Raw genomic sequence first — 17,656 nt, forward strand, 5'->3', positions numbered from 1 at the left:
AGGTGTTAGTCTCTGTCTTCTAGAGAGTGGCACTAAATAAAAATTTAAAAGTACTTGGTGTGGAAAATGAGATCAGAAGTTGTAGGAGTGAGTCCAGATAGTCAGATACAGAAGACAGCAGTACCACCTTCTAACACAGTGGATGGGCTAGAAAACAGCTCATGAAAATACCACCCCATTTTAACACATGCATTGATAACCAAGGAGACCAGGGCAACCAGAATGACTGCAGGTCTAAGAGCTACGTCAGACAAGGAAACCTGAGTATGCTTAGCCTGGAGAAGATATTTCGAATGATACACAGAAACAGTATATTAAAGCCTTAAAGTAAAACAGAGAATAAAATCAATCTACAGGATCTCAGAGTCCATAAAGGAGATTATGTGGTTCTGAAAACATATCAAAGCAGAATACTTAGTATTTCAGATGCAGTTCTATTTCATTTTTGTACTGATCTAATTACTGGAAGTACTCTCAAGTATAAAGCCTATCTACTTCCTTGTAACATCTATCACAATTGTATCCTCAGATACAATTATCACAAGTCAACTGCCTCTTCTATGTAACAATCCTTTACAAATTTATAGGCAGCTATTCAGTCTCTTGAGTCACTTCAGGTGATAAAACTATGTAAGATATTCCAGCAATGATCTAATTAAGCTCAGGATGTAAACATTACTTTGCTCGTTGAATATATGCCTTTCTGAAGGCCAAGATTATACTATACTTTATTTAGCATCCCTTTCATACTGTTGGCTTCTAGTAAAATAAACACTTTTTTCATATAAATGACCATGTCTTCTCCAGTTCAGCCACTGTAATTCATTTTCTGAATTAAATGTGTAATTTTAACTTAGACTAGTAACTAAATGTATCAACTTGGAAGTTTAACTTTATGCTAAAGTAAAATATCCTTTCAATTTGTTTTTTCATCTCTAGTATATGTGAATTTTACATCCAGATATTAGAGAGGGTTTTACAACTGGGAGGAGCAAGCATATTGGTAAAGGTGGGTATCAGTGGGAGAAAAGGTGGACATGTGTCATATAAAAAATATTTTCTAAAATTATCTTTAATTTGGTTTGTTTTTAGTCAAGACACTTGTTTTCCCCAGCAATGGCCACATTATTAAAAATTAAAATAAAATTTACACACAGTAAAATTCACCCTTTTCTGTGTACAGTTCTCCAGGTTTTGATTAATATACATAGTTGTGTAACCAGCATGAAAATCAAGACACAGATCAGTGCTATTGAGCTGTGAAATAACCTGCACCATGAGGCCTGACCCCTGGCAAACACTAATCTGATTTCTATCCCTCTATTTTTTCCTTTGCCGGAATATCACATAAAAGGAATCATACTGAATGCAGTCTTTTAAATCTGGCTTCTTTCCTCAGAGAATGCATTTGACATTTATCTACGTTGTTATGTGTATTAGTAGTTCCTTTTTTAATGCCAAGTAGTATTTCATTACAGGGTGTATCACAGTCTGGCTATGCATTCCCCAGCTAAGGGATTAAGAGTTGTTTCTGGTTTCTGATGATTGTGAATAAAGTCATCATAAACACATGTAACTTTCTGTGTGAACACAAGTTCATTTCACTTGGATAAATACATATACATATGATTTCCGGATTTTCTTCCAAGTTGTTATTTAACATACACATTATAATATTACAAAGATGTAATGGTGATGCACTGCTTGTGTAGATATAAAAAATCCATTTTCTTTTATACTATGGAACTTTTCAAATATATAGTAAATTTGAAAGGATTTTATAGTGAATATCTGTATACTCACCACCTAGATTCTAAAATTCAGTAGTCTGTTTTTAAATTAAACTCTTTATTTTGAAATAATTGTAGATTCACATGCAGTTTTAATAAATAGCATAGACAGATCCCAAGTACTCCTTATCCAGGGTTCCCAAATGGCTAATAACACCTTGCAAAACAGCAGTATAATACTATATCCAGGATACTGACATTGCCATGATTTAGATACACAGTCTTTCCATCACTACCAGGATTTCTCATGTTGTTCTTTTACAGTAACTTCCCTCATACCCTACCCCTCATCCCCATATTAACCTCTGCCAACCACTATTCTGTTCTACATTTCCATAATTTTGTCATTTCAAGAATTTTATATAAATGGAATTATACAGTGTGTAACTTTATAGGATTGGCTTTTCACTCACTGCATGTACCATTAGTTTATTCCTTTTTTTTTTTGTTGAGGAATATTTCACGGTGTGAATGTGTCAGTTTGTTTAATCATTTACTCCTTGAAAATGGACTTTGAGGTTGTTTCCATTATAAGTAAAGCTGCTATAAACATTCACATACAGATTTTTGTGTGAATATAAGTTCTCATTTCTCTGGGATAAATGCTTAGGAGTATAGTTTTGGGTTGTATGGTAATTGCAAGTTAAGTTTTTTAAAAGAAACTGCCAAACTATTCTCCAGGGTGCTGTACTGTTTTACATATATATCCACCAGCAATCTGAGACTTTCTGCATCCTCACCAGCATCTGGTGTTCTTACAACTTTTTATTTCATTCTGATAGGTGCTTAACAGTAAGTCACTGCACTTTGAATTTGCATTTCCCTAATCACTAATATAGTGTTGAACGTCTTTTCATGTGCTTATCTGTCATTTTTATATCTTCTTTGGAAAAAAAAAATCTCCTCTTGTCTTTAGCCTATTTTCTAGTTGGATTATTTGATTTTTCACTGTTGGGTGTTCAAAGTTCTTTATATTTTCTGGAAATTAGTCCTTTGTTGGATATGTGGCTTGTAAATACTTTCTCCCAGTCTGTCTTTTCATCTTAATAACAGGGTTTTGCAGAGGACAAAAGGGTTTAATTTTGATGACACCCTAATGATCAACTTTTACCTTTATGGATTATGCTTTTCATTTCAAATCTCTTTGCCTAGCCCTAGATTTTTACAGTTTTATACTTATGTCTTTAACCATTTTGAGTTAATTTTTTAAAATACAGTGTGGGCTTTAAGTAGAAGTTTATTTTTTTGCCTCTGCACATCTAAATGTCCCAGGATCAATTATCAAAAAGACTGTCTTCCCTCCACTGAAGTACTCTTACACTTCTGTCAAATGCCAGTGGGCATATCTCTCTGGTTCTATTTCCAGGTTCTCTATTCTGTTCCACTGACCGCTTTATTCCTCCAGCAACACCACAGAATCTTGATTACTGTAGCTACACAGCAGGTCTTAAAACTGCATACGATTCTTCTTTTTCAAAATTGTTTTAGCTATTCTAAGTCCACTGCCTTTCCATATAAATTTTAGAAGAACCTTGGTTATACAGATTAAAAATCTTGTTGGAACTATTTAATTACATTAAATTTGTGTATTAATTTGGGAACAACTGATACATTTACTATGCTGAGTCTTCCAATTCATGAACACAGTATGTCTCTTCATTTATTTAGATCATCCTTGATTTCTTTCACTGGCATTTAAAAATTTTCAGTATACAAGTACTTTATTTGTATTTACACCTAAGTATTTAAATCTTTTTCTTTTTTTTGAGCGATTTTAAGCAGTACTGTACTTTCAATTTTGGTGTCCACATGTTTATTGCAAATAAATAGAAATTTAAAATGTTTATATTTTACTTTATATCCTGTGACCTTGCTAAATTCAGTTATTAGTTCTAGGAGTTTATTTTGTAGATTCCTTGAGATTTTCTACATAAACAATCGTATCAGTCACAAATAGGGATTTTTTATTATTTTTTTCCTTTCTGATCTATATGCCTTTTAATTTCCTTTTCTTGCTTTATTTTACTAGCTAGAACTTTTGGCACTATGTTGAATAAAAACCAATAATATAAATATCCCTGCCTTGTTAGGGGGAAAGTATTCAGTCTTTCACCATTAAGTATGATGTTACATGAAGGTTTTATACATACTCTTTATAAAATTCAGAAAATTCTCCTCTATTCCTATTTTTCTGATTTTTATCATGAATGGATATTGATTTCATGAAATTTTTTTTTCTGTATTGATTGATAAAATCATGAGATTTTTCTTCTTCATTTTTGCTGATAGGCTACACTGAATAATTTCTGAATATTAAATGAGTCTTGCATCCTTGAGATAAACCAAATTTGGTCACAGTTCCTTTTATATATAGCCAACTTCTATTTATTAATATTTTGTTAAGAATTTTTGAGGCTATATTCACGAGGAATATTGGTATATACAGGCATACCTCGGAGATATTGTAGGTTCAGTTCAATATCACTGCAAAAAAGTGAATATCAGAATAAAGCAAGTAACAAATAAAGCAAGTAAAAGTTTTGTTTGGAGAGGTAGCCAAAATATCAAAGTAGGGTAACCCTGAATTCACCTCCTCACAAGGACATGCTCAAATTACAACTACTTACAGAGCAACTGTCTATGAGTATGATCTGAAGATTAGCAAAACAGATTTTCCATAACTAAAGAAACAAAGAAGGAACTACAATGTGACAGGTAAGAGGGGCGGAGACATGATATAATTGGGGCTTAAACCCCCAAGGTGAGTGATCCACAAATAGAAGGAATATCACAATCGTAGAGGTCCTTCCCAAAGAAGAAGGGATGAGCCTCAGCCCACCAGCCCAGGGGTCCTGCACAAGGAGAAAAAGCCCCCAGAACATCCGACTTGGAAAACCAGAAAAGCCCATGTGCAGAAGAGCTGGAGGGCTGTAAGAAACAGAGACTGTTCTTAAACGGCACTGGAAAAATATCACATGCTCCAAGTCCCAGGACAAAGAGGCCGTGTTTTGAAACAAGTCTGGTACAGATCCACCTGCTGATCTTGGAGAGTCCTCTGGAGAAGCAGGAGGCAAATAAGAGACTCCCTGGGGATAAGGAAGCTGAGGGCAGCCATCTAGAGGAATTCCTTCCACCCAGATAACACCACGGCTGGCAAGCACCATTTCAGAATCTTCCCTCTAGTCTATTAGCACTGGGGACCTTGCCCCACTAGCTGGGCAGCACTAGCCTCAAGCACTGCACCCCCACCAACCAAGGTCACCCTAACAGCCAATCAACCAGCATGATATACTACATTAACAAATTGAAGAATAAAAACCATCTGGTTACTTTAGTAGATACATAAAAAGCTTCTGACAAAATTCAACATCTATTTATGATAAAAACTCTCAACAAAGTGGGTAGAGAGGAAACACACCTCAACATAATAAAGACTGTATATAACAAACCCACAGCTGACATCATGCTCAATGGTGAAAAGTTGAAAGCATTTCCTCTAAGATCAGGAACAAGACAAGGATGCCCATTCTTGCCACTTTTTTTCAACACAGTATTGGAAGTCCTAGCCACGGAAATGAGACAAGAGAAAGAAATAAAAGGAAACCACATTGGAAAGAAAGAAGTAAAACTCTCACTGTTTGCAGATGGCATGATACTATAAAGAGAAAACTCTAAAGACACCACCAAAAAACTATTAGAACTAATAAGTGAATTCAGTAAAGTTGCAGGATAGTTACAATAAATTCATAAACAAAGCTCTGTTGTTTCTATACACTAATAAAAACTATGATAAAGAGAAATTAAGAAAACAATCCCATTTACAAATGCATCAAAAAAATACAACACCTAGGAATATATCTAACTAAAGAGGTTGTACTCTGAAAAGTATAAGACTTGATGAAAGAAACTGAAGATGACATACAAATGGAAAACCATATCCTTCTCATGGATTGGAAGAATACTGTTAAAGTGACCATATTACCCAAGGCAATCTACAGGTTCAATGTCGTTCCTATCAAAATGCCAATGGCATTTTTCACAGAACTACCACAAGAAATTCTACAATTTGTATGGAAACACAAAAGATTGAACAGTCACACCAATCTTGAGAAAGAAGAACACAGCTGAAGTATCATATGCCCTGATTTCAAACTATACTGCAAAGGTACAGTAATCAAAACAGTATGACACTGGCACAAAAACAGACATACACAATGGAAGAGAACAGAGCTCAGAAAGAAACCCATACTTACACAATCAACTAATCTACAACAAAGGAGGCAAGAATATAAAATGAAGGAAAAAAAAAGAACCTTTTTCTTAAATGGTGTTAGAAAGACTGGACAGCTACATATAAATGAATTAAACTGGACTAGTTTTCCAGAAACCATAAAACTCCTAGAAGAATACATAGGCAGTATGCTCTTTGACATTGGTCTTAGCAATATTCTGGGGAGCCTTTCTTCTCAGGCAAGGGAAACAAAACCCAAAATAAACAAATGGGATTGCATGAAACTAAAGTTTTTCCACAGTAAAGGAAACTAACACCAACAACAAAAAATGGGGAAAAAAAGAAAAGGCAGCCCACTAAATGGGAAGAGGTATTTGCAAATGATGCATCTGATAAGGGGTTGATAGCCAATATATACAAAGAACTCACACAACTCAACATCAGAAAAAAAAAGAAAAAGCCCCCAAAACAAAAAACAACCCAATTAAAAAGTGGGCAGAAGAACTGAATAGACATTTTTTTAAAGAACACATACAGCCATATAAACAGATGCTCAACATCATTAATCAACAGAGAAATGCAAATCAAAACCACAATAAGATACCACCTCACACCTGTCAGAATGGCTATCATCAAAAAGACAAGAAATAACAAACGTTGGTGAGGATATGAAGGGAATCCTTGCACTGTTGGTAGAACTGTAAACTGGTACAGCCGCCATAGAAAACAGTATGGAAAGTCCTTGAGAAATTAAAATTAGAACTACCACATGACCCCACAATTTCACTTCTGGGTATTCACCCGAAGAAAACAAAAAGATTAATTTAAAAAAATATGTACACCTCAACGTTCACTGCCATAGTATTTACAAAGCCAAGATACAGAAGCAACTTATGTGACCACTGATAGATGAATGGATACAGAAGATGTAACCTATACTATACATACAATGAAATATTACTTAGCATTACAAAGAAGGAAATCTTGCCATCTGTGACAACCTGAATGGATCTAGAGGTATTATGCTAGGTGAAATAAGTCAGAGAAAGACAAATACCGTATGATCTCACTTACATATGATCTCACTTACATGAGGAATCTAAAGAAACCAAACAAACAAAACAAAAACAGACTCAGAATCACAGAGAACAAATAGGTGGTTGCCAGAGGGGAGAAGATTGGGGTGGGGCAGGGGATATGTGAAGAGGATTAAGAGGTACAAACTTCCAGTTATGAAATAAATAAGACATAGGATGTAATTCACAGTGTAAGGAATATAGTCAATATTTTAATAAATTTGTACAGGGACAAATGGTTACTAGACTTATGTGGTGATCATTTCATAATGCACACAGATGTCAAATTACTACATAGTACCTCTGCAACAGAAATAATACTGTATGCAACTATAATTCAATTTAAAAAGTTATGTTTACACTATACCACAATCTATCAGATGTGCAATAGCATTTTGTCTAAAAAACCAATGTACACACTTTAATAAAAAAATACTTTATTGCTAAAAAATGCTAACCATCAACTAGATGATCCTTTAGTAAGTCATAATCTTTTTGCTGGTGGTGGGTCTGAAATATTACAAGAATTACCAAAATGTGACATGGAGACACAAAGTGAACAAATGCTGTTGGAAAAAAGGCACCAACAGACTTGCTTAATGCAGGGTTGCCACAAACCTTCGATTTGTAAAGAAGTGAAGTATCTGTGAAATGCAATAGAACGAGGTATGCCTGTAGTTTTCCTTTTTGTACTATCTTCATCTGGTTTTGGTATCAGGGTAACACATACCATTTCCATGCTGTTACTTGCCTATATAAGCAACTTGTCAATATTCTTGTATCTGAAGTGAGTTTCTTACAGACAGTATATGGTTGAGTCTCACTTTATAATCAACAGTGCCAATACCTGTCTTTTAACTGGTATATGTAGACCATTTACAGTTAATTATTGATATGCTAAGGTTTAAATCCAAAATTTTATTTTTTATTTTCCATTTGTTCTATGTTTTTGCTTATTTCCTTTTTCCTGCCTTCTTGTGGGTTACTGAAAGGCTTTTTAGAATTCTATTTTATCTAGTGTGTCTGAGTCTCTCTGTATAGCTTTTTTAGTAGTTACTCTAAGTATTATATAAACATAAACATACTACAGTGTACTGGTGTCATCATTTATCAATTCAAGTGAAGTGTGGAAATCTCACCTTCTTTTATGTCCCTCTACTTTTCCTTGCTTATATCATAAATTGTTTCAAATATGTTCCCTACATACACTTAGATCCACCACATCAAACCGTATTACAATTTTTGCTTCAACTGTCAAGCATAATTTGGAAGATGTAGGATGAGAAGGAAAGTCTACTATATTAACCTATAATTTTGCTTACCATGATCTTACATTCCAAGATTCTTTTTTATAATTTCCCATCTGTTTAGAGAACTTCTCTTAGTCATTTTTTTTTTAGGGTAGGTCTGCTGGCCACAAATTCTCCTTGTTTTCTTTTATCTGAAAATGTGTTGAATTCTCCTTCATTCATGAAAGATATTTTCACTGGATATAGGATTCCGAGTTGACAATTCTTTCCATTCAGCACTTGGAAAATGGGACAGTCCCTTCTGCCTCTATGGTTTCTGATGAGAAATTCACACTGTTGTTTTAAATTGTTTTACCCCTACTGGTAAGGAGATTTCAAGATTTTTATTTTTCAGTCTTTAGTTTCCAGAAGTATGACTATGATTCCGTGATCTGGATTTCTTTGAGTTTATATTCTGCTTAAGGTTTGTTTCACTTCTTAATCTGCAGGTTTGTCTTCTGCCAAATTTGGGGGGGGGGGTTAGCCATTGTATCTTTGAGTACTTTTCCAGCCCCATTTTCTTTCTCCTCTTCTTCTGGAACTCCAATGTTAGATATTCTGTTATTAACCACAGGTCCCTGAGGCTCTGTTCTTCCCCTTACCACCCCTAGCTTATTTCCTTTTGTTGTTCAAATGGGTGATTTTTATTGTTCTATCTCCAAGGTCATTGATTCTTTCCTTTGTCCTTTCTCTTCTGTTGAGTACATCCATTGAGTCTTTCTTATTTTGGTTTTAAATTTTCCATTCGGTTCTTCTTTATATTCTATTTCTGTATCTCTATTTCTGTGCTGAACCTCTATTTTTCACTTGTTTCAAGCATGCTCATAATTACTCACTGAGGCTTTTCATGATGGTTGTTTTAAAATCTTTTTGTCAGATAATTCTGACCACTTTTGTCATCATGTTGGCATCTACTGATTATCCTTTCATTCAGTCAGATCTTCTTGATTCTTAGTATGATGAATGATTTTCACTTGAAACCCAGACATTTTGGGTATTATGAAACACCGGATCTCATTTAAACCTTTTCTTTTAGGTGGATTCCACTGACACAGGCAGGGGGAGGGAAGTGAGGCAGCTTCTCATTATTGCTAGGCGAGGTGGAAGTCCAGGATCCCAAGTTGGCCTCCACTGGCACCAGAGGAGGGGTTTTCTTATTACTGATGGGCAAAAGTGGGACTTCCAGCTCTCCACTATACCTGTACTGGTACCCTCCTGGCTAGGAGGGTTAGAGTGCCTCATTACTATTTCCTATGTGGTCTTCACTGATACAGCAGGGGATGGGAGCTCATTAACATCCAGTGGGAAAGAAAGTCCCAACTCTCTACTCCACCTTCTCTGTCACCATGCCAGGAGAGAAGTTAGGACACATAGTTACAGCCTGGTAAGGGTGGAGGTCTGGGCCTTCACTGGTGTGAATCAGAGTGGGGCCACAGTTTTTTCCACGGTGCTTGGCTGCAGTTGAAAGTTATTTTCTAAAAGTTTTTGTCTTGCTAAATAAGCTGCCTCCTTTATGGTCCTTTGACTGAAAAAGCAGTCTTTTGCTGGGACCTTTTTTGTCTGTACACATTCATGATTGTAGGTTGTTGGCTTTGTCAGCTCCTCTTCTGGGAAATATGAGGCAAAAAAAGAAAATGTAGGGAACTCACCAGCATGTCATTTTTGGGTCCTGAGCTCCCTACTTGCTCTGCCTTCTTCTCTACATCTTCCAGAGTCTTCTTATATTTGTTTTGTACATAATGTCCAGGATTTTTGGTTGTACTTAGTGGGAAGGAATAGGGAAAAATACATCCACTCCATCTTTCCAGATTTACTTTCACATAATCAATTAACAACATTAAAGAGTAATATATGTGAAATTCCTACTGTTAACAAAAGGGACTGTAGGTTTTTTAATGTTGGGAAATACTAATTTAGAGATTTCCTTTTAACTTACTAGTAAGAAACACTTATGTAACCATAAATCCACCTAAAATCTTTTAACCTTAGAAACTGAAAAGCCTTTAAAATAGTTTTCTAAGATCAAGATCCCCTCAATTTCTGCCTATTATCACTGTCCAAAAATAATTTTCTTCCTTTTGGGATGACTTATTTTTAGTAAAATGCTATTGAGTCCCAGGCATCATTATTTTCTTGTTTTGTTTTAAATACAGAACATATTTCACAGACTAGCAAATCAAGTCATGTTCATGATTTAAATTTTTCTAATGTGAGATGGAAAGAGAATAGTCTACAAAAAGACAAATACTTAATTTCAAAAGCCTCCAGACATCATATATTTTTATCTAGTGACCTTTTTAAAATGCATGTTTAAAATTACTAACAGCAAAAAACAAAACCAAAAAAATCAGGAATATTCAAACTTTTGAACTGATTACAATAATATACAAATGTTAATAAAATTGTGCTTAACTTTTTAATGAGGTTCTCTTTTAAAAAAGAAACCATATCCAAACTCATAAACCTAATATCCAGTTCATTATCACTATACTGAATAACTTTATACATTTATAAACATCTAGAATTTACAAAGTAAATATATTTAAAAATACCCTTCAGCATATTTATACTATGCAAAACAAAAGCATAAAGATTATGAGACTTTCCAAACTAATATAAGACACAGTTATTAGTAGCCTCATTATTATGAGACATGAGCCATTTTTTACTCTGCTGAGCAAAACTGCTCTAAATTTGAGAGGACAAAGCAACATCAAACTAACTAAATAACCACTTTTAATATCGTATCTAATAGAAATGAAAGTGTTGACATGGAAGAAATGCTCCTTATTCTCAGATATGGAGCTGAAAATAGGCAAGTTTATAAACTGTAAATCTGATTCTTCTGCTGTCTAAGAAATAGACGAATGAATTTTTCAGGTCATTAAGGGAGTCTGAACTCTACAAATAAATGAGGCGTGCTTTCAAGTCCGTTTCCCTTTATCCAAAATTTATCATTTTGTTCTGGGAACAGACAGATCAATGTTAACTTTATACAAACAGTATTACCACTAGAACAGTCTGAATAAGACACATAAGATATACAAGGCTTAATGTTATTCACGTTGTTGATTATTGACAAGTTAGCAAATATCTTGTCAATTGTTTAAGCACACAAAAAAATTGTCAGTCACCTAATTTTTCCTTTTTTAAGGAAATAAAATTTTAAGAAATATAGACCCCCTCTTTTTGGAAAATGTTCTTAGTTTTGAAATTATACAATTAGGCAACTGAGCCAACAGTCATACAGTTTAGAACTGAAGGTTCTACGGAAGATCTAAAATGAGCTTTCTATAGAGAAGTGAGTAAGATTCTCTCTCTAATAAAAGTTATATCAAAAAAGAATGGAAACTTAATTATAGCTAGAGTTGTGAGTAGTTTAAAAATATGTAATAGGGCTAAGATTTTTCACAATTTATTACTACACTAACAAACACACTTACACAGGAAAAACTTTTATTATCTATTACTTAACAGAGGCCAGTTGAATTAATGAATTAAAGTTTATGTTAGTAGTTTACAGAGATTTAAACAAGTTCACAAATATCCATCCTTAAACTTTGCTATCTATCTTCATTTACTCTGGGTGAAATATTATTTTAAAGATTACACTGGTCAATGCCAATGTTAAAGGCTGTAAATACTCATGCTGAGAAAGTATGCCTATGGTGGGGAAGGTAACAGCTCAATGGCAGAGCTCAGGATTAGCAGGCACGAGGTCCTGGGTTCAATCCAGAGGGAGGGAGGGAAGGAGGAAGGAAGGATACTTAAAAAAGAAAGTATGCCTATGGATTTTACTTAAAAAGACTACATATTGAAAATCTTCAGTCATGAATTTACCTTATCAGCTTTGAGCTTTCTAAGGAAAGATGGATTGTCATATCCTTTTGCTTGCCTTGCTTCTTGCAAATGGTTGATCATCCACACGTTTTTTCTCTGCTTTGCCAAATCAAGTGCTGATTCGCCCTGATAATATAAGCAGGAGAAATTCACATTTTAAAAAATGAAAGAGAAAACAGAATATTTGTTACCCACGTTTAAAGCACTTCCATAAAAATAAACTGACTGCAGTATTAATTCATTAACACTGTTTTTCATTTGGCAAAGTCAAATTTACTTTTGACTTTACAAATTACTAAAAGACTCTAAACAATGTATTACTTATTATGCTTTCCCATTCAAGGTACAATCAGAAAATGTATTTACTCATATTATTCTATAATTTTTGTTTTTGCTTGCACTTATATTAGAAAGTAAATCAAAAAGTAGGTTTTTTGGCACCTGCTGGATCAGAGGCTATCACTCACTTTATAAGTTATTTCATATTCTTTAAGAGTTTCATTAGTAATAATTATTGCTACAAACCATCCTGCTATAATAGTAAACTGTTAGGAGTCTCTCAGCTTAATTTCAGTAATGACAGAAGTCTGAAGGGGAGAACATGGAAGAAAAAGAATGGGCAACCTCCTCTTCTACTACTGCTTTACTGGCATTCTTGATCATGTGAAATTCATTCAATCATCTAGAAATCTCCAGAGAGAACAAGAGCAGTAACAACAAATAGTTAAACTCATATTACAGATTTGTAGCTCCCTTCAATCTCAAAAAAAAAAAAAAAGAATGCAAGGAGTAGAATAGAACTAAAATGCTTTGAAGGAAATAAGCAACAAGAATTAAGCACCCCCAATTCTAGATCTATGCTTCTTTATTCCTTTATTAATTTAAAATCCTATTTCTCCTTTTGCAAGTTAGTCAGATACCCACATTTCTATTCTGTTTAATATTGTCCACTATTTATCTACCTCTTTAAATAGAAAAGTGAAATGAAAATTGCCAAAATTCAAGACTGAAAATTGCCAAAATTCAAGACTTAAAGAAAAAATACTGAAATTTTATTTTTAAAAACAAGATGAAAATTAAGAAATGAGCCTTGGGTGCCTTACTTATGAGGAATAATTACTTATCAAGTATGAAGTACAGTTTATTTAATTACAAAAAAACACTGAAAAATAAAAAGAACCAAACAAAAAAATAAACACACCACTACCATCAAGGGCAACAACAATAACAACACAACAATAAAAACAAAAAGCCTAACCAATCCTTTAATAAAAAGATCAACAGTATTAGATAAGAAATGGGCTAATCAAGGTGAGTTTCCCACAAATAGGGATATTTGCTTTAAAACATCTCCTACCTAGTCCACAATTCTATCACCTAGGTTGTCAGAACCAGCTAATTAATCCAAACTATAAAGATTACCTGAATAAAAGCAATCCCTTGGGTAACAACTCCCAGAGAATATCCTGCAGTTGCCTCGGTCCAGCTGAGCATCCCTTCCACTAGAGGGCCATGTGACACCTAAGGATTGCCTAGATAAAAAGATGGAGGGAGCTTTAAGAAATCTTTGAACTACTCCTCTAGTCATCTGACTACTTTTGCATAGTTCTTTTATTCAGCTGGTAAAATAAACAAGCAATTAATTTAAAGAATTATACTAAAACCAGGGTTCCAAATCAGGTCTATATCTGATCACTCCATGTGTCACCAAAATAGTAAGTGGTAATAACAACAATAATAACAACAAGAATCATGGAGTATTTAGAGACTGTGTAACTAACTGGCAATAAAAGAAACTCTTCAAGGGTTTTGATGAGATAAACATTACGGAAGGTGGAGGGTGGAAGATCACCTTTCGCTATGTAAAGCAGAATTTCATTATTAAAACTAAGGAAAATTCTTCCTTGGAGACCGTTTAGGTCAGGTACTTAAGAGGTAATGAAAACTATTTTCTGATAACAGTTTCTTACCTCTTTTCAAGAAACCATGTAAGAGTCGTTCAATATATTAATTAACAAAGATCAGCAATTTCATATTTTGTATAAGCTATACATTAACTGTTCTCCCCAAACTCAGTTCATCTAAATTTATCTGTATAAACAAAAACATGCGCAGGGGGGGTAAAATACTTTTTTTTAATTCACAAAGGAGATGCTACCCTGAAGAAAGATTACTGCATAAATCATTTTTCTTAAAATCTCAGTATCCTAAATCATTTTTCCCCTCTACTGTTATTACTTAAGATTTCAATTTATTCTATGTAACTATTATCTAGGGCCATGGTTTTTACACTCTTTTGAGTCATGTCTGATGAAAGCCATTGACTCTCTCCCCAGAAAAGCGCTGGTACTTTTTTTTAATAACAATTTCAGGAGTCCAGGGACCCACCCCCTAACCAAAATCCTCTGGTGGGTCCTAGATTAAGAATCTCTAATCTAAGGTTTATGGCCATTCCTGATCCTTCAAAGGATCAAAGTAGCCATTTTAACTTACCATCTAATAGTAACTGTCTCCAAAATAAGTTCTATCTTATTTTGACAGAAGAATCCTTTGTTTATGCATTAAAGTAATTGAATCCCTTACTCAAATAACTAATTTACAAGGATAAACATCTAGCTAATATAAAGGCTGATTTCTAAAAAACTTAACCTTAATTTTACTTAGGAAATAACTATTTTAGAAGAAATAGGATCAATCAATCGTTATATAACATAAAGTATAATTTTTCATACTCTTTGAAGAATGTAACTTTTACTAGCAAGTAAAGCCATATCCAGATTCACAGGCTACATCTTTCTTGGTATGATTCATGATTATCAATGAGACTTTCTTAAGACTTAAAATGAAAAACAGAAAAATATACAACTATAAATCAACTTTATCTGCCAAATTCCAGGACAAACCATCCAGGTTGTTGTTTTTAATTAATCAATTTTTCATTTCAAAATGTGCAGCAATTTAAGTTTACTTAATTAGCTTGACATTCCATATAGCTAAAAGGCACCCCTCAACTCACATACGACTAAGACAGAACCAATTCCTACTGCCTTCATCTCAAAAAGTCTGTTTCCTTCAGAGCTTCACAACCTCCATATAGACATTCAGTTATTCAAACCAAAACCTAAATCATCAGTTTTTTTCTTTCACCCTAATGTACCTTTTCATTTCTACTCTAAACTATCATTTCCAAATCCATTCATTTCCCTCCATTCCTGCTCCTACAATTGTATAGGCTAAACTAACATCATCAGTTGCCTGATTTATTTTAAGAGTCTAACTGATCTTCCTCTATCCCTTCCATTTTCTTCATTATTCAATGTATCTCTATATACCAAAGTAATCTTTTTAACATATTTAAAACACAAAGATTATATAACCATTCTACATAAATTCTTCCAACTGTTTCTCATGACTGAGAATACAATTAAAGCTCCTTATCATGGCCTTGTATGATCTGGTACCTGCCTCCCCTAGTGACTCCCTGCTTGGTGCAGGCTGTCATTTTTGCATCCCTAACATGGCAAGCGTACTCCTGGCCTTGAGTCTTGCACTTGCAGGTTCCTCTACATGGAAAGTTTGTTTCCCACATATCTTTGCAGAACTGATCCCTTATCAGACAAGTCTCAAAGCAAATGTCATCTCCTCAGAGGCATTTACAATCACTCTCACCTGATGTGGCCCCCCTTAGCCCTCATCTCAACCACATTTGCCTGTGTATGTGTTTTTAATTTACTTATTGTCTATTTCCTCAATACAATGTAAATTCTGGGAGAGTAAGGATTTCATCTATCTTAAACACTGACTTCTCAGCATTAAACAAATATTTGTTGAATGAATGAACGGTTTCTACTAAAAGGTGGTAACTAGACTTCAGCTTATTAGGAATGCCAGATTCCAGTAGAAAAGGCATTTGATACTTATTTCATCCTTTTAATTACATAAGAAGTCCATTTTAAAACAAAAATCTACTTTTTTCACCAGTGTGGTTAAAAAGATTATTTTTATTCTAAAAGTATAAATCTTCCCTGAGCAACTGAAGCAACTCCCTAGACTTTATTTTCTTTAAAAATAATGTCACTCCAAATAAGTCAGACAGAGAAAGGCAAATACCATACCTCACTTACATGTGGACTCTAAAAACAAAACAAAACAAAACAAAAAATCAAGTTCATAGATATACAGAACAGACTGGTGGCTGGCAGAGGTACCGGGCTGGGGGAGTGGGGAATATGGGTGAAAGGGGCCAAAGGTACAAACTCCCAGTTCTAAAATAAATAAGTCATGAAGATGTAATGTACAGCATGGCAGCTATAGTTAATAATACTGTATTGCATATCCAGAAGCTGCTAGGAGTTAATCTTCAAGGTTCATACCACAAGAAAAAAGAAAACTTTGTGACTGTATATGATAACAGATGTTGACTGGATTTGTGACGGTGGTCATTCTGCAATGTGTAGGTGTCAAATCATTATGTTGTACTCCTAAACTCACATAATGTCATATGTCAATTGTACCTCAATAAAATTTTTTTGAAAAATAATGTTACTCCCGAGCTACCAGGGAATTACATTTAAAATAACTTATTTTTCTCAATGGCCAACCTTGATTATATTTGTCAGATAAAATTAAAACACTAATAAAAAGAAAGTGACAAAAATACATGAATTTAAATAAAAGTTCTACAGGTATAATAATTAGCTGAATTATTTGGCACTGTAGATTCTGGAAGGTAGTCACATGCACTGTACTAGTTAGCTAGTTAACTACATTCTGATTTATGCCATCCTGGTACCAAGTAATTGATGTGCTGAACCTATAAAACATTAAAAATAAAAGGTTCAAGCCATTTAAATCATTTGAAATATTTCTATTCTTACCATTACCTTTTTTTTTAAATTCATTATAGATTATTTCTTTTACTAAGGCTAATCAACCCAATCAAAAAATGGGCAGAAAATCTAAACAGACATCTCTCCAAAGACATCCAGATGACCAACAGGCACATGAAAAGATGCTCAACATCATTAATTGTTGTAGAAATACAAATCAAAACTACAATGAGGTCTCATCTCATACCAGTCAGAATGGTCATCATTAAAAAGTCCACAAATGATAAACAGTGGAGAGGGTGTGGGGAAATAGGAACCCTCCTACACTGTTGGTGGAAATGTAAACTGGTGCAGCCACTATGGAGGACAGTATGGAGGTTCCTCAAAAAACTAAAAATAAAGAGTGGAAGGTACAGCTTAAGTGGTAGAGCGCATGCTTAGTATGCCTGAGGTCCTGGGTTCAATCCCCAGTACCTCCTCTAAAAATAAATAAATAAGCCTAATTACCTCCCTCTACCAAAAAAGAAAAGCCATCAAAAACTAAAAATATTATGATAAATCACAGAGAAAAAAATGTGACAATGAGTGTGTATATGTCCAT

At 34.2% G+C, this 17,656-nt stretch overlaps 1 protein-coding gene across 1 annotated transcript in view; it reads right to left on the reverse strand.

Annotated features, from left to right (window-relative positions):
• The window catches only part of ZDHHC17 (zDHHC palmitoyltransferase 17), an 82,907-nt gene that overhangs the window by 19,735 nt on the left and 45,516 nt on the right, over positions 1–17,656 (reverse strand). The window contains exon 8 of the mRNA XM_072973376.1: positions 12,227–12,352. Coding sequence (XP_072829477.1) covers positions 12,227–12,352 — 126 coding nt within the window. The remainder of the gene's footprint in view (positions 1–12,226; positions 12,353–17,656) is intronic.

The sequence above is a fragment of the Vicugna pacos genome, chromosome 12, assembly GCF_048564905.1.
Source record: "Vicugna pacos chromosome 12, VicPac4, whole genome shotgun sequence".
In the NCBI taxonomy this organism is placed as follows: Eukaryota; Metazoa; Chordata; class Mammalia; order Artiodactyla; family Camelidae; genus Vicugna; species Vicugna pacos.